Source organism: Dendropsophus ebraccatus, chromosome 10 (genome assembly GCF_027789765.1).
Source record: "Dendropsophus ebraccatus isolate aDenEbr1 chromosome 10, aDenEbr1.pat, whole genome shotgun sequence".
Taxonomy (NCBI): domain Eukaryota; kingdom Metazoa; phylum Chordata; class Amphibia; order Anura; family Hylidae; genus Dendropsophus; species Dendropsophus ebraccatus.
In genome coordinates, this window is record NC_091463.1 from 20858526 (window position 1) to 20882086 (window position 23561).

A 23561-nucleotide genomic window follows, 5' to 3' on the forward strand; every position below is an offset into this window, starting at 1 on the left:
CCATAATGGGCGGGAGAAGAAGAATCAGCGATTTCTCCGTGTCAACAACGGGATCCGGGACGGGACTGGGAGCGATGTGGTAAGTATATTGACCTTTATGTCACTGTATGTCAGTTTCTGCCGGGGGCCACGGGGTGAATGGTTCCCTTTAAGGGGACAAGAACTATATAAAGCGCTGGGGTGTAAGTTTGCACTATATAAAGGAATTATTATTTACTAGTTTTACTTGCTTCAAATATATTAACTACAAGATATTGAATATCATTTTATTATTATAATATACTATTTGCTCACTGCATGTTACATTGAACCTCCTTACATGAGCTATTATTATGAGATAACGTTATTCCCGTCGTCTCGCATTGGTTGTAATGTTATGGCTGATCGGTATTATAATCAGCTTTACATATAAAACAATATAGATGCTCTGCTTCAAGGGCTTATCCTCCCACACACTGCGTACAAAATCTCCTCAGTGCCTCTACTAAACCTTCTTTAACCTGGCAACAGAAGCCAGAAGAAAGATTCAGGAGACTTACGTCGCATAGCCGGAATTTCTGAGCAACAATTTGGAAAGCTTCCCGAACAACACACTGTGGGTTGTTGCTACAAATATGAGTACAGTCGGCTGGAAAGTGATGATACGGAGTGTAATGAACAGACGCCTGGAGGGATGTCAGCATAAATGTTACACTGTTTAGCCTTGTAAGGGCCCAACTTTAATCCCACTATAATAGGGATCATAGGGACTGGGGCAGTGGTACAGAATCTAGTAGGATAGTGAGTCTTCCCACTTATGTATATACAGTGCCCATGACTGTCTCTATCCATCTGGAGTCTGGTTCCACTTCTATGAGCTCTTAGACAATGCTCCTACTACGTGGATCCCTGTTAGATTTCAATGCAATACACGCAGGTATTGGCGACAAACTGCCCAAATGTATCTTCCTACCGCTATATGGAGTATTATTGGAGCACACAAGGCGAGACAGTGAGGGACAAGCTGGTGAAGCCTTGCCGCGACTACTGGGGGAACTGTTTGGGGGAGCTGCCCTAACTGCCCTGACTAATGGGGGAACTGGCAGTGGAGCATCCCTGACTACTGGGGGAATTGGTGGAACTGCTCCGACTACTGGGGGAACTGGTAGAACTGCTCTGACTATTGGAGAAACTGGCTGGGAAGCTGTCCTGACTACTGGGGCAGTTGGTAGGAGAACTGCTCTAACTACTGAGGCAACTGCTATTGGGGGAACTGCTCTGACTATTGGGGGAACTGGCAGGGGAACTGCCAAGATTACTTGGGGAATTGGTAAGAGAATTGCTCAGACTACTGGGGGAACTGGCAGGGGAGCTTCCCTGACTACTGGGGGAATTGGTAGGAGAACACTACTTTGACTACTAGGGGAACTAGCAGGGGAGCTGCCCTGACTATTGGGGGGAATTAGTAGGAGAACTGCTCTGACTACTGGGGGACCTGGCCAGGATTTATCCAGAACTGCTATTAGGTGCCCTCTCCTCTCCAGTCAGGCTCACTTACCAGACATATGTCACAGTCTGAACACAAAGAAGAAGAATGAGCTGCACACATTGATGAAATTTGCCAGCAAAAGGGGAAAGGTGCCCCATCAGACAAGCTGGTTGAGCTGCCAGGGCATCCGTTCCATGCTTGTAGCCACCCCTGCATAATGGCGGATTTGGAGATTGAAAGATTTGGACAGAACATCTACGTTCTGTTTTTCACTTTGTATTGAAGAATTCTGCCCCTTTAAGGCACCGTCGTCACTTTAAAATGAAATATTTACTCCAGTCTGAGCGTTCCTGTACAAATCCTTCCCTGACCCATAACACAAATACCAGCGCTGCACAGAACCAGACACATTTCCAAGGTCTTAAGCTTCTAAAAATCAGATGTATATGACGTGTGACTCACTAAAAGCAATCGGCCCGCAGATTATCCCACGTTCCCGGAGTGCGAAGAACATCAATTATTCATGAGCCATTATGTGGAAACATTGTAAGTTCATGGCAATAAATGGTTTCATAGGAAAATTCTTACTAAATATTAGGTGTTACAGCTTAAAGGGACACTAAAGTCTAAGGGCTTACAAATCAAGTCTTTCGCATGTGTTCTCCAATGCTAGAGTATCTGAAAGGGGAGATTTATCAGGGTCTGCAACACACGAAAACCATCTCAGCACTTCTGATTGGCCAAGAAGGTGGCATAGACAGGACCACCTTGTGTGGTTGTCCCTCGACAAGAGATTTCTGGGAAAGAAGAATCAGGAAGATAAATAACTACATGGTCGATCCTTTTGTTCTCAAGAGAGATAATCCGCCGTCAAGGGGTGGTAGCTTCACGTTAGGCTGAGTTCACAGAGAGTAAAACCAACGGAATTCCGTGGCGAAGAATCCCGCCAGCCTCCATGTCATACTGGCAGTCTATGGGGGGCTCGCGTGCCTCCTCTCTCCGCGTCTCTCTATGACATGTCCATTCTTCCGCGCAGAGAGAGGAGGCGCGCAAGACTCCCATAGACTGCCAGTATGACACAGAGGCTGGTGGGATTCTTCGCCGCAGAATTCTGCCAGTTTTACTCTGTGTGAAATGGCCCTTAGCTTAGAACTCCTTTAATTAAGGGGTCATGACTTTCATGCTGTCCGAACCACAGGTCCTTGGGGTGGTCCTCTCCCTATTCCACCAGCCTTGAATAATACAGCTCACCCTGTATGGGTAAAGTAATAGATCTCTCAAGGCTATTCTTCCCCCCTGCCGGCAGGGCAGCCAGAAGCCACCAGGGAGCGCCTTGATGACTCATGGTTCAAGCAGCATGAAAGTGATGATAGGTTCCCTTTAAGACAATGGCTATACAATGGGATGTGGTGAGTAAGAGGGTATCGGATCACACAGTGACAATACATTTGCAGTGCACAATATTGCTTGCATATGGGCCTCTTGCAGCTCGCTAAGGGTTCACTATAGTTCGCAGGTGGCCACCATGTATATTGGGTGCAGGAGCACTGTGGGTGCTAAAGGTCCCCCAGAGATAAAGCTTCAGAGACCCAATGAGGCTATCGACACCTCGCTGACTAGAGTGCTGCTAGTATTGAGCGGAGAGTTATAAATATTTCAGAGCCTAAGCCTCCTCTCCAGGTTCCTCCTGCTCATCTCTATGGACAAACAGATCCTTTCAATAAAGAGCGGCACGCACATTAGGTGCTTCAAAACATCCATAAGTTTGGTATTCACCTGCAGCCACGGCTCAATGAGCAGAGCCTTGTTATTAAACAGAAACCCAAGGGAGCGTGACCGTCATAAGACATCTGCAACAGGAACGGCCTTAACACTTTTGTCGCTGAGCACAGTGGACAAAGTTAGTCCTTGTTCACATCAGGTTATTAGGTCATAGCACCATGCAAAGCCAGTGCATTAGTGACACCTTCTCCGCTCCCATTTATAGTAATGTAGTGCCAGTTTGGTGAACCTTTACTTGTACTACGTCATAGCAGAGAGGAGCTTTGATGCTGCTGTTTGTTTCACTTCTGCTCACAAAGCACCCTTTAAAGCCAGTGCATCAGTAGCCACTTCTGCCTTCCTCAAATGCCAGCTATAGTGCAGTACTGTAAATCATTAATAGCAGGGGGCATAGTAGGGCACCATAATCCCTCATCATTGAGATCCATGTGCCTCTAAATTTACAGACCATCTTCGTTGGCATCTTCTGCCATAGTTCAATAAAATGTCAACAAAAGCAACTGGCACACACTGGTTGTCTGGGTATACACTGCAACCCAATCTGACATTAGGGGTGGAGAAACACAACTACACTTTGATTGGTCTGACATACAGTGAGTATTGTGGACTGATCTTACTTTAATTAGTGGGACTCGTGTCCGATCCTCGCTAGCCAAAGACTAGTTACCTTTAAACCTGTGTGTATTTCCATTTCTCCATGACAGACATCAAGTCAAACTAGGGAGTATATGTGGACAACCCCTTTAAAGGGAATCAGTCAGCTCCCGGGCACTACCTGAAGTGCTGTCAGTGTGCTGTAGCTGGCAGCCCCCAGTGAGCATGGTGCCTTTTTGGTAATTTTCTGTGCAGTGGATTATGTACAATCTATGTCTCCTACTGTCACAGAGCTGTTGTTCGTGCCACACTTGTCATGCATTCTCCTCCCTCTTCATGAATAATCAATGCTGCCTGGCCTCCTGCTCACTCAGCTGTTAGATTGCAGATCAGTCCTCTGTAGGCAGTTTATCTCTGAAAGAATCTTTCCTCTGTAATGTGTTGGAGCTGTGGTCTAGGGGTAACTCACTTGTCTAGAGACCTTACAGCAGGTCATTCTCTGGTTCAAATCCCCTGATGAAAAATAAATAGATGTCTTTTTTTTTTCTCATTATTGTATAATTTTTAAGGCTATGTTCACACAGTATTTTTGCTCAGTATTTTGCAACCAAAACCAGGAGTGGATTGAGAACACAGAAAGGCTATGTTCTCACAACAATGAGGAAAAAAAAGACATCAATTTAATTTCCATCAGGGGATTCGAACCAGAGAATGACCTGCTGTCAGGTCTCTAGACAAGTGAGTTACCCCTAGACCACAGCTCCAACACATTACAGAGGAAAGATTCTTTCAGACATAACCTGCTGACAGAGGACTGATCTGCAATCTGACAGCTGAGCAAGCAGGAGGCCGGGCAGCATTGATTATTCATGAAGAGGGAGGAGGATGCATGACAAGTGTGGCACGTACAACTGCTCTGTGACAGTAGGAGACATAAGATTGTACATAATCCGCTGCACGGAAAATTACCAAAAAGGCACCATGCTTACTGGGGGACTGCCAGCTAAAGCACACTGTCACCACATTAGGTAGTGCCCGGGAGCTGACGGATTCCCTTTCAATATAGTCCTATGTATAGTTCAGATAGTTTTACCAGGTCAAATTGAACGCAACACAGTCCAGGCCCAACAGAGGACAACGGTAGCTAATATTTATGTTAATCTGACCCAGGGATTGAACGGCGCTGACACGGGGAAGCCTGTGCCGCGGTCCGTTTTTGGAACCGCGGCCCGGTTCCTGTGTACGGCGCTGTTCTATCCACGGGTCCCGGGCCGATGCTGAAGCACAGGAGGCGGGCCGGCTCGCCCCCTGTAGGAAGGAATTCCCTCCCCTCTATGACGCGGCTTCATTAGAATCAATGGACCCATGTCATCGAGGGGAGGAAATTCAGCTTCAGTACCGGCCGCGGCTCCCCCTTGATGGCGCCGTTCGATTCCTGGGTCAGATTAAAGAGGATGTACCTGATGCTACATCCTCTTTAAGGCTATTTTTGCTCACTATTTTTCAACCAAAACCAGTGGATTGAAAATACAGAAAGGCTATGTTCACACACTGTTGAAATTCAGTGGGTGGCCACCATTTTATAGCAAATAATGGCTGTTGTTTTAAGATAATGGCAATTATTTACCATTAAATGGCTTTACAAAATTCTTTTTTATATATATTTATTTATTCTACACATACATACACACTAATTCTTGCAACCTGTGTCAAGAAAATGCAGTGAGCATTATAACTCCCAACATACCCTAAAGAGCAACATATTAGGAAAGACTGCTCTAAAATGGTAGTATCAGCTGCTGTATGTCCTGCAGGAAGTGGTGCATTCTTTCCAGTCTGGAGAGCAAAGAAAGGTTTTCTGGTTCAATGTAGCAGAGAGCACTGTGCCAGACTGGAGAAAATACACCACTTCCTGTAGGACATATAGCAGCTGATAAGTACTGGAAGACCTGAGATTTTTTAACCTCTTAAGGACATATGACGTACCCGTACGTTATATGTCCTCATTAGCACTTCAAAGCGGGGCCGCGCGGCGACCCCGCTTTGAAGCGCCGCGGTCCAAGGTGCCGCGTGTAGCCCGGGACCGCCTCGTGTAGCCCAGGTGCCGCGTGTAGCCCGGGACCGACGTTGTCCCGGAGGAGCGATCTCCGTTACTGATGCCGGCCGGGGACTCGTCCAAGATGGCGCCGTCCCCGGCTCGCCACTTGTTTACTTCCGATCAAAAAGTCGTATTTGCGCAATCAAGGTACCGATAGAAAGAACACATCATGGCGCAAAAAATGACACCTGACACAGCCCCATAAACCCAAGAATAAAAGCGCTATAAGCCTGGGAATGGAGCGATTTTAAGGAACGTATATTTGTTAACAATGGTTTGAATTTTTTATAGGCCATCAGATACAATATAAGTTATACATGTTATATATCGTTTTAATCGTAACAACTTGTGGAAGATGGATAACAAGTCAGTTTTACCCCAGGGCGAGTGGCGTAAAAACACAGTTCCCCCAAATAAAAGAAATGCGTTTTTTTTTTCAATTTCACCACACTTTGAATTTTTTTCTGGTTTCGTAGTGTACTTTATGCAAAAATTCAGCCTGTCATTGCAAAGTACAATTAGTGACGCAAAAAATAAGGGCTCATATGGGTTTCTAGGTGGAAAAATGCAAGTGCTATGGCCTTTTAAACACAAGGAGGAAAAACCGAAAAACGCAAAAACGAAAATGGGCCCCGTCCTTAAGGGGTTAATAGAAGAAAATTATAAATCTGTGGTATGTTTGAGCACCAGTTGATTTGAAAGATTTTTTTTTTTTTTTTTTTTGCTGAAGTACCCATTTAGAGCAGTCTTTCCCAATATGTGTCTCTTCAGGAAAGGATGAGAGTTGTAGTTTTGCAATACCTGTAGCGCCACAGGTCAGGGATCACTGGCTTAAAGGCTCACTGCATTTTCTTGACACAGGTTGCAACAATTAGCACTTATGTATGTATGTGTGTATGTGTATGTATGTATGTATGTGTGTAATACATATAATTATCCCAAAATTTGTACCTACCCCTTTAGGGGGAGAACAGCTACCCCAACACACTAACAGTCTAGAATCCCCTAAAGCAGGGGTATCAAACTCCTGGCCCTCCAGCTGTTCCAAAACTACAATTCCTATCATGCTTGGCCAACAAACCAAAGCTTTAGCTGTCCAGGCATGATGGGACATGGAGGTCCAGGAGTTTGACACCTGTGCCCTAAAGGAACTTTGGAAACTTTATGATATCATTTTTTTTTTAAGTGGTCGTGGATTCGTCCTATTAGCATACATCTGGAAGGCAGGGGACGATGTCATGTGACTGCATGGACACCTGACACGGCATCTGTATACAATCATGATGGTGTATCTATAGGTAAGCCTTTTATATTGTACATTAAAATGAATCCAATTTAGGGTAATTTGTCACAAGGCATGTTTGTGGAAGACATTTCTGTGACTATATAATTCTGTCCCCCATACAGAGGTCTCAACGTTTCTGCAACAAACCTGCAGTGTGTGAATTCCCAGGATGCTGCAGTTCATGACCCTACATCATCCATATTGATGCCCTTTGACATGAATGGGAATCTACAAGGATGTGCCGGGGTCAGGATCTACAACAATACAAAAGCATTCACTGAAGGGGGCTGTAAAATAGGGCTGCACCCATAAGGCCCATCCCTAAATTCTGCTATCACCTTCATGCAAGGCTGAATGACATGTCCAGGGACACCATGCAGTTATTGATCCTTACTAGGGGTGGGAGCAAAAAAAAAAATGCAAATGCAAAGTATCCATTAGGATCATTGAGATGATGTTCTGCAGCAGCAGCAGCTCCGCGCCCCAGGAGGAAGAGGATACCTGTAATCACCATCAATAACACCTGCGCCTGCACAGGGACAGCAATGGAGGCGACTGCAGAGAGGAGAAGCTCCAGTCCCCAGCAGCTCGGATCAGCAGGTGGATGGAGGCCAGTCCAATGGGAGATGCAGCAAAGATGGAGGGATAAGCAGCAGCTGTCAGAAGATGCTGCAGAGGGGAGGGACAGGGCTCCCCTTCCACCCTCACACACAAGCCCCTGCTATCTCTTACCTGCACAGCCCTGGTGAAGAACACCCCGGCATCAGACGCCAGCTTCTTTACATTGAAATCCATGGTGTCTGCAGCAGCTCCTGCCTCCTGTGTGCCAGCAGTCACCAGCTGCCTCTGCTCCCAGATCCTCCCACCCACAGCTCCTGGCCAGACCCGCTCAATCCATCCCAGCACAGTGCAACCGACTGCATCCCTTCACTCCAGCATCCACTGCTCAGCCTCTTAAAGGGGAAGCTCTTCCATTCGCCTGTTGAAAAGACATGTTTTGGTGAATTCACTTTGTATAGTACAAAAGACGTGCTGCTTCGACTTCACTTGTTAAAAGCTGTCCTGGAAAGAATTGTCGCCTGCATTTATACTGGCATTGTGTAATATGCCAGAATAGTCTACTGGAAATTCTGAATTCCTATTCCTATATGATGTGTTTTATACCATGATGCAATCATCCTCAAAAAAACAAAAAATATGATGGACTACAAGGTGACTTTAGCAATGACGTGTATCGAGACCATAGACTGCCATATTAAATACAGTGTGTATACTATAGAAATGTATACACAAGCCAGACCAAGACAACAACCTCTCAACAATGGGAGGGAAATAAATTTGCTAAGTGAATGTACTACAAAAATATGAACGTTTAAAGCGACTCTGTACCTACAATCTGACCCCCCAAACCACTTGTACCTTCGGATAGCTTCTTTTAATCCAAGATCTATCCTGGGATACGTTCGGCAGGTGATGCAGTTATTGTCCTAAAAAAATACTTTTAAACTTGCAGCCCCGTGCCCAACGGGAGTATCTGTGCCCTAACTTTGCACCACCCCCTCCGTCCCTCCTCCCCACCCTCTTCATCATTAGGAATGCCACTGAAATATTTTCTCCATTCTGAACATTGCACAGGTCCTTAACGATCCAACCCATGTGCCGGGCGAACACAGGTGGGGAATAGTAGGCAATCTGCCTGGAGCATTCCTAATGATGAGGAGGGCGGGGAGGAGGGATGGAGGGGTGGTGCAAAGTTAGGGCACAGATACTCCTGTTTGGCACGAGCTTCAAGTTTAAAAGTATTTTTTTAGGACAATAACTGCATCACCTGCCGAACGGGCTACAGGACAGATCTTGGATTAAAAGCAGCTAGAAGTGGTTTGGGGGGAAAGATTGTGGGTACAGAGTTGCTTTAACTGTTTGTTATGATGGGACTATATTTCAGTCAAAGTCAAATTTCTGGGTGCTTCTCTGAACCAGAATGTTGCAGAAGGCAGAAGTATCATGACACACTGTACTGTAAACATACTTATTAGTAAAGTAGATTCGGAAAAACAGTAATCCATGACCATAAACTATAATTATGCAGATGATAGAAGTTGCGAGCTGAAATCCTGGCTCGGAGCTCCCCCTACTGGTTATACTGACATTAACCGTGCCACCGTTCTAAACACCAAATATGCATCATCTCCTTGTCACTTTTTCATGAAAAAAAAAAAAAAAACATTAGAAAATGAGAACACTTACTACACATATGAACTCACGGATATTGACTCTGAGTTTGCACATTTGTAGTTTTGTTGGGTTCTTGGTTTTCAGAATTAAACAGGCTGCCCGGAGAAGAACTGAGCAAAAACACACACCTTGCTCAAAGTTTATCAAAATCTTGCACATTTTTTGTGCAAAAAAAAAAAAAAAAAAGACATGATAAATTTGGCTAATAAAGTATCTAACATTAAACCACGCCCCTGAGAGGGGAAAAAGAAGAGGAAAACTGCCTAAAATAGCGCAAACGCCTTAGTAAATGTTGCTTAAAATTTGTCGCTGTGCACAAAAACACCGAGTTAGCCAAAATAATAGCACAAAGAGAATGATAAATGTGACCCTTAAACTTTGCCTCCATGACATAACACACCAGCTTTGCTTAACCCCTTATACACCCCTGCTGTTCCCACTCTGCAATCTTCTACAGGAGGTTACGGGGAAGAAATGTCATGGATTCGTTCCCCGCCCGGTGTGATGTGTCAGTATCATGTCGGCAGTGGGGAAACTCTTTGAATCCCCGCGGCTCTATCACTACATTGCGGGTGCGGGCGTGTCAATTCCCCCTAAGCCTGGTTGTACGCAGTTTTCCCCAGACAACCTCTTTAAGGGAAACTATCAGCAGGTTAAACTACTCCAACCTGCTGATAGCTCTCTATTGGTCACGTGGTGCTGAAGGGCACGTCTCTTACCGTCATCCTCGGCACAGTTTCCGTACAGTTTGTAGTTAATTCTAGTGTTGCGTAAGGCTGTTTGGAGAACTGGAGACGGGGCTACCGCTCCAGAGCCCTGATCTGACTGGCCCGCTCTAATGATAATCATAAGAAGGGGTGGGCCTGCTGGGGGACGTTGAGAGATCAGGGAGCAGTAGCCCCACCCCCAGTGCTCCAAACACCCTTATTCAATGCTGGAATAAACTACAAACGGCACAGAAACGGTTCTGAGGATGAAGGTAAGAAGCATACCTTCATCCTGAGCACCCCACGCACAATAGGTAGATAACAGCAGGAGAGAGTCATCTAACTTGCTGATAGTGTCCCTTTAACTGGCAATTTTAAGTGACCTCTGCAATTTTGTACAAATTGATTTTCTGATCTGGGCCATGTGATTAGCATTACCAGACTTAATCAGATTGTTTAGGAAATTTTTTTAAAGGCCTACGATAAAGCCTGGTAATGCCGATCACATGGCAAAGCCCAGGCAGACTATTTAGAGAAAATTGTAAAGATCATTTAGGCTCCAATTATGTAAGCAAAGAAACACAACAAAACAGAATGTGTGAGCACCGCCTCATTCTTAAATGGCGACATAAAGACATGTACAATTACCCCATACAGGTATATACACTGACTGACTATACAGGTATATACACTGACAGAAAACATATAGGCACACATGTAAAGGGACACTGACCTCCTAGATCTGCGTCTGTTTACAGAACTTAAAAAAAAAATGATAATAATTATAATGTCGGGAAGGATGGGATGTGAGGGAAGAGGAAAGAGCAACCATACTGCGCTAAAAGATTCTTAAAATCACCATAAATTGGTCCCAGTAATAGAAAGTTCACAAGAAGAGGGGGCATTGGTCGTGAAGCTGGGCAGTAAGATCTTCCATGCGACACATATCTTTAACTTTACGGAGCCACGTAGATATGAAGGAAGAGTCTGGGCACCTCCAAGAAGCCGGGATGCAAGCTCTAGCAGCGTTCACCAAGTGGCGGAGTATAGAATGGTAATATACTGTATGATAGGATGTGATCGAAATGTGTGCAGGAGGTAAAAAGCCAGGGAGAAGAGTATCTGGTAATCTGTGAAGGGGGAGACTAAGCACCAAACCCTTTCCAGAAGGGACCCAGCTTGGGGCAACTCCAGAAAGTGTGGAGGAGAGATCCCTTTTCTCCACAGTTCCTCCAGCACGGTGGAAATACCTCTGGGAAAATTCTGTGGATGTGTGTAGGAACCAGCTTTTCCTGGCACCAGGAGCGGTGCGTCAATGAGCTTAAAGGCGGCGAGCTGATAATCCGACTATCAAGATAACTGAGCGATTATATTGTAAATTTACTCAGAGTGAAGGGGCACATGTCCTCTGCTCCTTTATCTCCGCTCTCACTGCTAAAGTAACAGTGGACGGAATTCCATGGAATTCTCATAATTGAATGTGCTGTTAGTTCCATAGTCTCTATTATAATTCCATCCACTACTACTTTAGCAGTGAGAGCGGAGACAAAGGAGCAAGGTGCATCCGCCCCTTCATTCTAGCGATTGGCAGGGGTATCAGCACCGAGACCCCCACAAATACGAACCTCTGACATGTCGCCAGAAGTTTGTTGAAATTATAGGTACCCTTAAAAGGGGTATTCCAATGAATTTTTTTATTCATTTCAAATAAACTGGTGTAAGAAAGTGGCAGAGATTTGTAATTTACTTCTATTAAAAAATCGAATACTTATCAGCTGCTGTATGTCTTGCAGGAAGTGGTGTATTCTTTCCAGTCTGACACAGTGCTCTCTGCTGCCACCTCTGTCCATGTCAGGAACAGTCCAGAGCAGGAGAGGTTTTCTATGCGGATTTACTACTATTCTGGACAGTTCCTGACATGGACAGAGGTGGCAGCAGAGAGTACTACTGTGTCAGACTGGAAAGAATACACCACTTCCTGCAGGACATACAGCAGCTGATTAATAATGGAAGACTTGAGATTTTTTTTTGTTTAAATAGATGTAAATTACAAATCTCTGGCACCAGTTGATTTAAAAGATTTTTTTTATTGCTGGAGTACCCCTTTTAGTCTGTGAGCAGTGTCAGCGTAGGACTGTGAGGATTACCACTGCTCTCTCGGTCTCCCGTGATAGAGGAAGTGTGTAAGCGGATCAGCATCACCTTTGACACACATTTGCCGCTTGCCGTGCAGCAGTTTCCTCTCTCAATTACTTGTGACAAGCACCTCTGTCACTGGAGGCCAGACAGCAAGTGGATGTGAAAAAGGGGCTAGATGTGCATTATGTGGGCTGACTGACCTACTTTCTATTGGATCTCGACAATACCTGTGGATGGGCATTCGGACAGTAGGGTTTGTATAAGTACTGTGCCTGACCAAATTCATTCCTTCAAAGCATACAGACTGCCTGCTGGACTATGCACCATGCCACAAGTCAGCCCATATAGTCGTGGATTGATTGCTGGAACATGGCAGGGAGTTTTCCTTGCTTCTAGGCCTTTCACAGTCTCCAAATCTTAGAGCCGATATGGGGTGAGGTAGAGCCACGACCTAATGTAAAATCCTGTCCCCATGGTCTAATATTCCTAAAGAATGATTTCAACATCTAATGGAATCAATGCCACAACATATTGCTGAAGATCACAGGAGGTCCAGCACGCCAGCTATCCCTAGTAAAGTGACCATTCACTGTATATGCATTGCCTAGCTTTGCTGTGTTTTCTGTGTTAATGTTGGTGGTTTGCACAATACACAAAGGAGGTTCTGCCTGTGAGCACCTTCTTGCTGGTTCATGAGACTGAGGAACCCTGTAGTGATTGTGACCTGGGAGCAGCTATGAACATGGGGGAAGGAGAAGACTGACAGCTGGCGAAAACAGGTGGGGTGGGGTGGTCACCAAGTTGTTGTGCTGCTGAAACACAGGTGGACTCTGTAGAAGTGGATCCGATTCAACCATGACTGTGAAAGAGACAGAAGCCTAGGGCTGCCACTAGAGAGAGCTACCAGACAGCCACAGGAGGGAGCTTTGGACGCTCAACAGTGATTGTAGTGGGTTAAAAGGGAACTACGGCAATTTTTTTTTCTTTCAAATCAACTGCTGTCAGAAAGTTATATAGATTAATAATTTACTTTTATCTCCAGTCTTTCGGCACTTATCAGCTGCTGTATGTCCTGCAGGAAGTGGTGTATTCTTTCCAGTCTGACACAGTGCTCTCTGCTGCCACCTCTGTCCATGTCAGGAACTGTCCAGAGCAGTAGAAAATAGACATAGAAAACATCTTCTGCTCTGGACAGTTCCTGTCATGGACAGAAGAGGCAGCAGAGAGCACTGTGTCAGATTAAAAAGAATACACCACTTCCTGCAGGACATAAAGAAGCTGATAAGTACTGGAAGGCTTGAGATTTTTAAATAGAAGTAAATTACAAATCTGTATAACTTTCTGACACCAGTAGATTTAAAAGAAAAAAACAAATAAACATTTTTTCATCAGAGTTTCCCTTTAATAAAAGTGCTGCCAGTATGGCAAGAAGTGAAGACTGAGAGGCACAGGCTACATACAGAGCCTCAGGTGCCAACCTTGTTGATTTGTGAAATGGAACTAATGACTGTGTCTCTATATGAGAACATGTGACCTGTAAATATTCTGTAACCACCAAGCTGAGTGCCTACATGTGTCTACAAGTGATACTATTGTCTGGATTGTGTTCTTACCTGCTGACTTGTGAGGTGGTCTTCCTGGACCCCTTGCCTAGGGATTCCCCCCCTGCTTTGGTATGGCCACGTTACACTTCCATAGTTGGAACTCTAGATTGGTCCATATACAAGAAAAAAATAGATAGTTATATACTGTTCTAGCTTTGAATGGCCTTATCCTAACAATGTGTTACATTCTGGCTATGCCTCCTGTTCCCAATATATATATAGATTTTACTATTTAAATAACTGTCTTTACTTTTTTATGAAATAGTCAGAAGGCGAAAACTTTATTGCAAAAAGGAATGTGATCTTTTAGCGTCAGCCATGGCTACATACCGATCTGACAGAGATTTTATAGTGACAGGTACCCTTTAAATTGATCTCTGGATTAAAGGGAACCTGTCACCATGAAAATGCGGCCAAATCTATGGTCATAGATAGATAGATAGATAGATAGATAGATGGGAGATAGATAATAGATAGATAGATAGGAGATAGATAGATAGATAGATAATAGATAGATAGGAGATAGATAGATAGATAGATAGATAGATAGATAGATAGATAAACAAAACACAACAATCACTGAACTCAGGGAGAACAGTGAAAAATCCCAATGGAGTACTCATTTACGAGTCTCCATTGATTGTCCCATACAAAATTTAAATATGCAAAAAAGGGGTCCATGGAGCCTCAGTTACGAGTTTTAAAACACGGGAATAGCCAGATATCCCTCTCTCCAGAGAAGGAAGCCCATTGCCAAGGGGTGCCTCCTAGTGGGGAGAGCACCAAACCACCCTGATACATAGTCCCTCAGGTCCTCACTCTGTTGCGAGCTTTAGGACCTAAATAGGGAAACACCAGGGTGGCCCCTGTGAGTCAAAGTCTAACTCTGTGGCGAGTATAACGACATAAGACAAGGGTTACCAAGGCTAGGCATCCATCCACAGACTGCAGTTTTGGGGTATTTGCCCCTCGTCAGTGTGGAGCAGGATTCTGGCTACTGGGGCAATGATAAATAGACCAACAAAACACAGCAATCACTGAACTCAGGGAGAACAGTGAAAAATTCCAATGGAGTACTCATTTACGAGTCTCCATTGATAGATAGATAGATAGATAGATAGATAGATAGGAGATAGATAGATAGGAGATAGATAGATAGATAGATAGATAGGAGATAGATATAGGATAGATAGATAGATAGATAGATAGATAGATAGGAGATAGAAAATAGATAGATAGATAGATAGATAGGAGATAGATAGATAGATAGATAGGAGATAGATAGATAGATAGATAGATAGATAGATAGATAGATAGATAGGAGATAGATAGATAGGAAATAGATAGATAGATAGATAGATAGATAGATAGATAGATAGATTAGATAGATAGATAGATAGATAGATAGATAGATAGATAGATAGATAGATAGATAGGAGATAGATATAGGACAGGAGATAGATAGATAGATAGATATATAGATAGGAGATAGATAGATAGATAGCATCCATTTAAGATTCTCTTCAATCTGCTCATCATGTTCCAGCATTTCATAACCAGGTTCACACCTAAAAAACAAGCTGCATTCAGTTTCTGTTTCTAACCTTAAAGCGAATGTACCATGAGGTACATTCACTTTAACATGACCCACGGATAGATTGACGCTGGTGCAGGGAAGCCAGTGCCGCGGTCCATGCGAAGCCAAAATGGTCTAGTTTTGCCTATGGCTGTATCCATGTTTTCCAGGAACCTCTATAGGGCTGCATCCAAATTCTTCAGCCGCCAAGAGACTGGAGCATGCTGGAGTTCATCTCTAAAAAGCATATAGTTTCATGCAGACTGATACATCCAGGCCAATGTCTATAAGGGTAGCTTCACACGGGCGGGCTCGCAGCGAGATTCTCGCTGCGAGCCCGGCAGGTCCTGTCAGTTTCCATAAACTACATACTTGCTGCGGACCGCAGCGAGTATGTAATTGTACCGCGCTTAACCCCTTCTACTCCCGCCCGGCTCCCCCGCTGTAAGCAGCATACATTACCTGTCCTTGCTGCACGGGTCCGGCGTCCTGCTCTCCCGCCCGGCCAATCAGTGGCTGCGGCTGGGCAACACACTAATTGGCCGGACGGGAGAGCAGGACGCCGGACCCGAGCAGCAAGGACAGGTAATGTATGCTGCTTACAGCGGGGGAGCCGGGCGGGAGTAGAAGGGGTTAAGCGCGGTACAATTACATACTCGCTGCGGTCCGCAGCAAGTATGTAGTTTATGGGAACTGCCAGGACCTGCCGGGCTCGCAGCGAGAATCTCGCTGCGAGCCCGCCCGTGTGAAGCTACCCTAATAGATGGGAGGCAGGGGGGTTTTGTTGTTAATTGCCAATAAACACTTGTCTACCAGCTACAGCCAGTACCTGCTCACCTGTCACATTTATGTCATAGGCAAAAACAACAATACATGAAATAAGTCAGTACAGCACATAATACACAATCCTAACTGTGCCCCATACATGACCTCTACACACTCACTGTAGTTCTGTCACTTTAATTAAGACCACGCCCCTTCCCCCTGCAACCAATCAGAGAAAGCAGCGACCAGGAAGCTTCTACACACCGTCCAATGCAACCATACCTGTGTGTGGGAGAATGCGGCGGTTTCAAGGCTCTTCTGATTGGTTATCAGGAGGAAAGAGGCGGGTAAGGATGTCTGTGATTGGTCGGATGCGCGGCCGCTCTGGGCTCAGGGTTCGGCTGCGCTAAGCTGGAGGAGAAGCTGCCCTTCTGGAGGCAGGAAGCGGTGAGTGCGGAGCGGAGCTGCGGTATGGGGGGGCACTGCTGTGGGAGAGGGGCAGGAGGCCGGGCTCTAGTCATTCTACCCAATATGATGGCATGAATCTTATGTATTCTGCACAGTGTGGGGGTCTTACTACCAGGACCTATGTATTCTGCACAGTGTGGGGGTCTTACTACCAGGACCTATGTATTCTGCACAGTGTGGGGGTCTTACTACCAGGACCTATGTATTCTGCACAGTGTGGGGGTCTTACTACCAGGACCTATGTATTCTGCACAGTGTGGGGGTCTTACTACCAGGACCTATGTATTCTGCACAGTGTGGGGGTCTTACAACAAGGGCCAGGACCTATGTATTCTGCACAGTGTGGGGGTCTTACTACCAGGACCTATGTATTCTGCACAGTGTGGGGGTCTTACTACCAGGACCTATGTATTCTGCACAGTGTGGGGGTCTTACTACCAGGACCTATGTATTCTGCACAGTGTGGGGGTCTTACTACCAGGACCTATGTATTCTGCACAGTGTTGGGGGTCTTACAACCAGGACCTATGTATTCTGCACAGTGTGGGGGTCTTACAACCAGGACCTATGTATTCTGCACAGTGTGGGGGTCTTACTACCAGGACCTATGTATTCTGCACAGTGTTGGGGGTCTTACTACCAGGACCTATGTATTCTGCACAGTGTGGGGGTCTTACAACAAGGGCCAGGACCTATGTATTCTGCACAGTGTGGGGGTCTTACTACCAGGACCTATGTATTCTGCACAGTGTGGGGGTCTTACAACCAGGACCTATGTATTCTGCACAGTGTTGGGGTCTTACAACCAGGACCTATGTATTCTGCACAGTGTTGGGGTCTTACAACAAGGGCCAGGACCTATGTATTCTGCACAGTGTGGGGGTCTTACTACCAGGACCTATGTATTCTGCACAGTGTGGGGGTCTTACTACCAGGACCTATGTATTCTGCACAGTGTGGGGGTCTTACAAGGGCCAGGACCTATGTATTCTGCACAGTGTGGGGGTCTTACAACAAGGGCCAGGACCTATGTATTCTGCACAGTGTGGGGGTCTTACAACAAGGGCCAGGACCTATGTATTCTGCACAGTGTGGGGGTCTTACTACCAGGACCTATGTATTCTGCACAGTGTGGGGGTCTTACAAGGGCCAGGACCTATGTATTCTGCACAGTGTTGGGGTCTTACAACAAGGGCCAGGACCTATGTATTCTGCACAGTGTGGGGGTCTTACTACCAGGACCTATGTATTCTGCACAGTGTGGGGGGTCTTACAACAAGGGTCAGGACCTATGTATTCTGCACAGTGTGGGGGTCTTACACAGAGGGCCAGGACCTATGTATTCTGCACAGTGTGGGGGTCTTACTACCAGGACCTATGTATTCTGCACAGTGTTGGGGGTCCTACAAGGGCCAGGACCTATGTATTCTGCACAGTGTGGGGGTCTTACTACCAGGACCTATGTATTCTGCACAGTGTTGGGGTCTTACTACCAGGACCTATGTATTCTGCACAGTGTTGGGGGTCCTACAAGGGTCAGGACCTATGTATTCTGCACAGTGTTGGGGGTCCTACAAGGGTCAGGACCTATGTATTCTGCACAGTGTGGGGGTCCTACAAGGGCCAGGACCTATGTATTCTGCACAGTGTGGGGGTCCTACCAGGACCAGGACCTATGTATTCTGCACAGTGTTGGGGGTCTTACTACCAGGACCTATGTATTCTGCACAGTGTGGGGGTCTTACACAGAGGGCCAGGACCTATGTATTCTGCACAGTGTGGGGGGTCTTACTACCAGGACCTATGTATTCTGCACAGTGTTGGGGTCTTACTACTAGGACCTATGTATTCTGCACAGTGTGGGGGTCTTACTACCAGGACCTATGTATTCTGCACAGTGTGGGGTCTTACAACAAGGGCCAGGAGACATGTGAGGACCCCAGGAGAAGATGTTATATGGTGTCCAGAGCATTGATGTTTAGTCACATTCATAACAATGAGCAGAACATGTGACATAACATAAGGATGTCTGCCTGGAGACGTGTTCCCACCTGTGACTTCCAGCTGTGGTAGAATGACAGCATCTCTGACAGCTAAAGGGGAATCTGTGACTGCCAGCTGTTATAGAATGATAGCACCTATCCTGCCCTGACAGCTAAAGGGGAATCTGTGACTGCCAGCTGTTATAGAATGATAGCACCTATCCTGCCCTGACAGCTAAAGGGGAATCTGTGACTGCCAGCTGTTATAGAATGACAGCACCTATCCTGCCCTGACAGCTAAAGGGGAACCTGTGACTGCCAGCTGTTATAGAATGATAGCACCTATCCTGCCCTGACAGCTAAAGGGGAATCTGTGACTGCCAGCTGTTATAGAATGACAGCACCTATCCTGCCCTGACAGCTAAAGGGGAATCTGTGACTGTCCAGCTGTTATAGAATGATAGCACCTATCCTGCCCTGACAGCTAAAGGGGAATCTGTGACTGCCAGCTGTTATAGAATGACAGCACCTATCCTGCCCTGACAGCTAAAGGGGAACCTGTGACTGCCAGCTGTTATAGAATGACAGCACCTATCCTGCCCTGACAGCTAAAGGGGAACCTGTGACTGTCCAGCTGTTATAGAATGATAGCACCTATCCTGCCCTGACAGCTAAAGGGGAACCTGTGACTGCCAGCTGTTATAGAATGACAGCACCTATCCTGCCCTGACAGCTAAAGGGGAACCTGTGACTGCCAGCTGTTATAGAATGACAGCACCTATCCTGCCCTGACAGCTAAAGGGGAACCTGTGACTGCCAGCTGTTATAGAATGACAGCACCTATCCTGCCCTGACAGCTAAAGGGGAATCTGTGACTGCCAGCTGTTATAGAATGACAGCACCTATCCTGCCCTGACAGCTAAAGGGGAATCTGTGACTGTCCAGCTGTTGCACAACCACAACCCCCATCATGCCCTGACAGCTAAAGGTCACCGTGTGCCTCTCCAGCTCTTACACAACTAAACCTCCCATTGTGTTGTGGCAGCCAAATGTCAACCTGTGTCCCTTCAGCTGTTGCAAAACTAAATTCTCCATCATGCCGCAATAGCCGAAGGTCATCCTGTGTCTTTCCCAGTCCCTGCAAAACTGCTGTTCCCATCATGTCCTGCTGACAGTCGGAGGTCAGCCTTTGGCTCTTTAACTTTTGCTAAACTTGCTGCGTTCCTTCAGCTGTCATTGGCTTATGGTGTGTTTATCGGGCAGATTATTGAAGCCAAAGCCAGGAATGGATTTGAAAAGAGGAGAAATCTCAGTCTTTCCTTTATGACCTGTTCCCTGTTCATAGTCTGTTCCTGGCTTTGGCTTTAAAAATCTGTCAGATAAATCTCTCTTTGTAAACAAACCATTAGCTTGACTGATACTTGGAGATGTAAGCAGCAGGTGGGGGTCTCGGTATCTGGTCGTCACCAATCAAAGTTCCGGACACTAAATATTGATCGTGAGGCTTTGGGGGCGAGCCCCCCACCAGTTGCTGAAAAGAAGGAGCAGAAGTGCCAGAATTGCCTTTTCCCGGTTGATCCTTGGAGATGTGAACAGAATGGTTTATAGACTCGGATACATCCCATGAGCCTGCACACCACTGAGCTGATGACTGCTGAAGGGTCACGGTGCTCAGCACACCTCCACTTTATTTCAGTCATCTGCGAGGGTCTCCGTTCCCGACCTTCATTATGTTAGATGTATGCAGAAGTAACAGGTATATTATAAGCCATTTTAGAGGTGTTGGTGACATGGCATCTCCTGGAAGCTAGTGTGTGACATCAGAGATGTAATCTTTTATATTCTGAATGTATGTAGGAATTCTGTAGGACTTGGGTGGAGATGATGATCCTTATATTTGTCCCCGATCTGTATATACAAATGTCTTACTTCCTGTATATCTTATATTTTAACCTTTAATCTACAGGTGCTACCTGGAAGATGGGACGTCCGCGTGTCCAGGGCTTTGTTTCTGATAAAGGACGGAAGATTTTAGGATCTGAAGTGGAATAGATTCTTCTGCGTCCGTCCGCATCTTGTAGACCATCATCATCATGGCATTCCAGAGGGCAGAAGGCATGTCCATTATCCAGGCTCTGGCAATGACTGTGGCAGAGATTCCCGTGTTCTTGTACACGACCTTTGGACAGGTAAACACAAGCGCTTATCGCTGTCATGTGAAGTCTGGTGGATGTCTCGTCCAGAGCGGTCTCATCCCTAGTGACAGGAGGACTGATAAGCCTTGGATTGCTTTCTAGCACCTGCCATAGAAACTCAATCAGATTAGGATGTGGGAATGCGGAGGCCAAGTCACCACCTTGAACTTCATGGGGGGATTTACAACATTTCATTCCACAGTAATCTAGTGTATGATTTAGTGGATTTATCCAGAGGAGCACGCCTCTCCGTGCCTGTAGTCGCCTTTGCTATAAGCTAGTATAGGTTTCCACTATAATTAACGCCAGTTACCAGGGTAAATGACAGTAAATGTCGCCAAGCCCCATTCACTTTTTCAGAACTTGCCATAAGAGCGACAAAAAGTTGCAAATGTTTGCAGCCAAGCTTTGTCCATCAAGAAATTGCACATTGTCCATGATAAATCTAGTCCCTATACCCTTTTCCTGTAATATTGGCCTTAAATTTTTGCAGTGTGGCTAGGTATTATTTTACTGAAAGGGGATGCTGCTGCCATGAAAGGGCTCTGTACAGTGTTAGGTAGGTGGTACGTGTTACAGTCACATCCATATGATGCAAGGACACAAAGTTTCCCGTAGAACATTGCCTAGAGCATCACTGTCTCCACCAGCTTATCTTTAACCCATATCCTGGTGTATCCTGGTGCCATCTCCCCCCACATAGGTGATGCACATACTCCCGCTGTTCACATAATTGGAACAGGCACCTTCTTCCATTCCTTCATGGTCCATTTCTAAAGCTCATGTTCCCATTTTAGGCATTTTTGGCGGTGGACGGGGGTCAGCATGGCCACTATGACTGATATACAGCTATGCAACTAGATACATGGCAGATGATGGCCTGTGTGTTTTCACACCTTTTTAACATAGCCAGCAGTAGATTTTGAGCAATCTGTCATATAGTAGCTTCTCTGTGGCATCAGACCAGATTGGCTAGCCCTTACTCCTCACATAGATCAATGAGCCATGGGTGTCCATGACCCTGTTACAGGTTCACCAGTTCTTCTTTGGAAGATATAGGGGGACATTCATCAAGACTGGCATACCAGTATGCCAATCTTAAATAAAGCCATGCCCCCTTTTACAGCTGGCCCTATGCCTGGCGCAGGCATTGTGCAATAATCTATATCTTCATGGAGCAGGTGTAGATTTTTGCTTAGTTTACGCAAAACAGGCATAAACCTTCATTAATCAGGCCATGCCTCCTCCCCGCCTTGTTGTGTACCCCCCCCCTTCCACCCTGTCCATCAGCCGAGCAGGGTATATAGCAGACACACACCACACCACAGAAAAGGGGCGAATCTGACCCTTTTTAGTGGCATATGCCAGGGGAACACTATGATAAATACCTCCTCCCCATATTGTACATACTTACACTGCCAATTTTTGTTCTGCTTCCAACACATGAAGAGTTGACAGTTGTTGCCTCATATTTTCGATCCTTCAGCAGTCAGGATATGCTCCATGTTATTCATATCACCTGACAGTGGTGTTAATGTTATGTCTGATCAGTGTATGTTAATGTGGTATCACTTACAGCTTTTTACTTCTCACTATACAGTCTAGTGTTTTACGTATTTGTTTGCTAAAAAACCCACCTGTTTGACTCTTCCACTTTTCTTCTCTTTGCAGAACACTTTCTCGCACATCAAGCTATCTCCTGGCCTCCGGAAAGTCCTATTTGCCACCGCCCTGGGCACAGTGGCCTTAGCCCTCGCAGCTCACCAGCTGAAAAGACGGAAGCACAAGAAAAAACAGATAACTGCAGACGGAGAAAAGCTGAAACTGGGAGGGGTCCCTCCGGTTATGTTACCTATCAGACGCTCGTCTTCTGTAAAGAAAGGTTGGTCAGAAAAATGGGCTAAGGTTACTAGTGGTATTTCCAATATCAGATAATGTCCCATTAAAACCTCTTCTGGTATATCTAATATATCTTTTATCTAGTGCCTGGCAGGCTTAGTTATGTTTGTTTAATTCTCCAAATCCTAGATTACATTGTGTGTTTAGTGAGATTACTGACATGAAGAGGTCCAGGCTGTACAGTTCTTGGTTATGAAATTCAGCTAGCTGGGACTTTAAGCCATTTCATGTAAGATAATGACTATTGGCAGCAATGTTATCTATATAGTGTTAGGGGTATGTGCATGTGTTATGCTATGCATTCTAAAGGTCCCCACGCACCTTAGACTTTAGCTGTACGTTCCTGCTGCTAATGGCGGATTTGGCTACCTATCTAAGGTGTATGGGGGGTAGGGCGTGATAGAAAATCAAACTGACCCCTTTGTTCAGGAAGAGATAAACCGCAGCGCAAGTGCTCATGCTGCAACTTGCCCCCTCCCCATAGAGAAAACAGGAATGCTCGGCCATGCAAAATGTTCCTGTGCATGGGGAGGGTGGGCAGGATATAACTGATGGCTGGATGATTGTTGTTATTGAAGGTGTATGGGGACCTTAAAGCAAATGTACCATCAGGTACGTTCACTTTAAGTGTAGCATATCAATAGAATAGATCCTTTTTCAAACCGCGACCAGGTTCCCGTACATGGCGTCGGTCTATTACCGAGCACCGGCCAGGACTTAACCACTGGAGGCAGGCCGGCCAGCCTTCTGTGGGGGGAAACCCC

General features: G+C 45.7%; 2 protein-coding genes across 5 annotated transcripts in view; one reads left to right on the top strand and one right to left on the bottom strand.

Annotated features, from left to right (window-relative positions):
• The window catches only part of SH3GLB2 (SH3 domain containing GRB2 like, endophilin B2), a 44488-nt gene extending 21832 nt beyond the window's left edge, over positions 1–22656 (bottom strand). The window contains exons 1-3 of one of the 4 annotated variants that reach the window (XM_069942951.1): positions 22536–22606; positions 22313–22417; positions 7960–8206 (exon numbers count right to left, since the gene is read on the bottom strand). In XM_069942951.1, the coding sequence (XP_069799052.1) occupies positions 7960–8022 (63 nt within the window). In that variant the 5' untranslated portion in view covers positions 8023–8206; positions 22313–22417; positions 22536–22606. Of the gene's footprint in view, positions 1–7959; positions 8207–13921; positions 14015–22312; positions 22418–22535 lie in introns of those variants that run through there. The other 3 variants (XM_069942950.1, XM_069942952.1, XM_069942954.1) reach the window with 3 other exon arrangements.
• The window catches only part of MIGA2 (mitoguardin 2), a 28724-nt gene continuing 21773 nt past the window's right edge, over positions 16611–23561 (top strand). Inside the window, exons 1-3 of the mRNA XM_069942949.1 lie at positions 16611–16700; positions 20670–20892; positions 22570–22780. Of these exons, the coding sequence (XP_069799050.1) occupies positions 20797–20892; positions 22570–22780 (307 nt within the window). The 5' untranslated portion in view covers positions 16611–16700; positions 20670–20796. The remainder of the gene's footprint in view (positions 16701–20669; positions 20893–22569; positions 22781–23561) is intronic.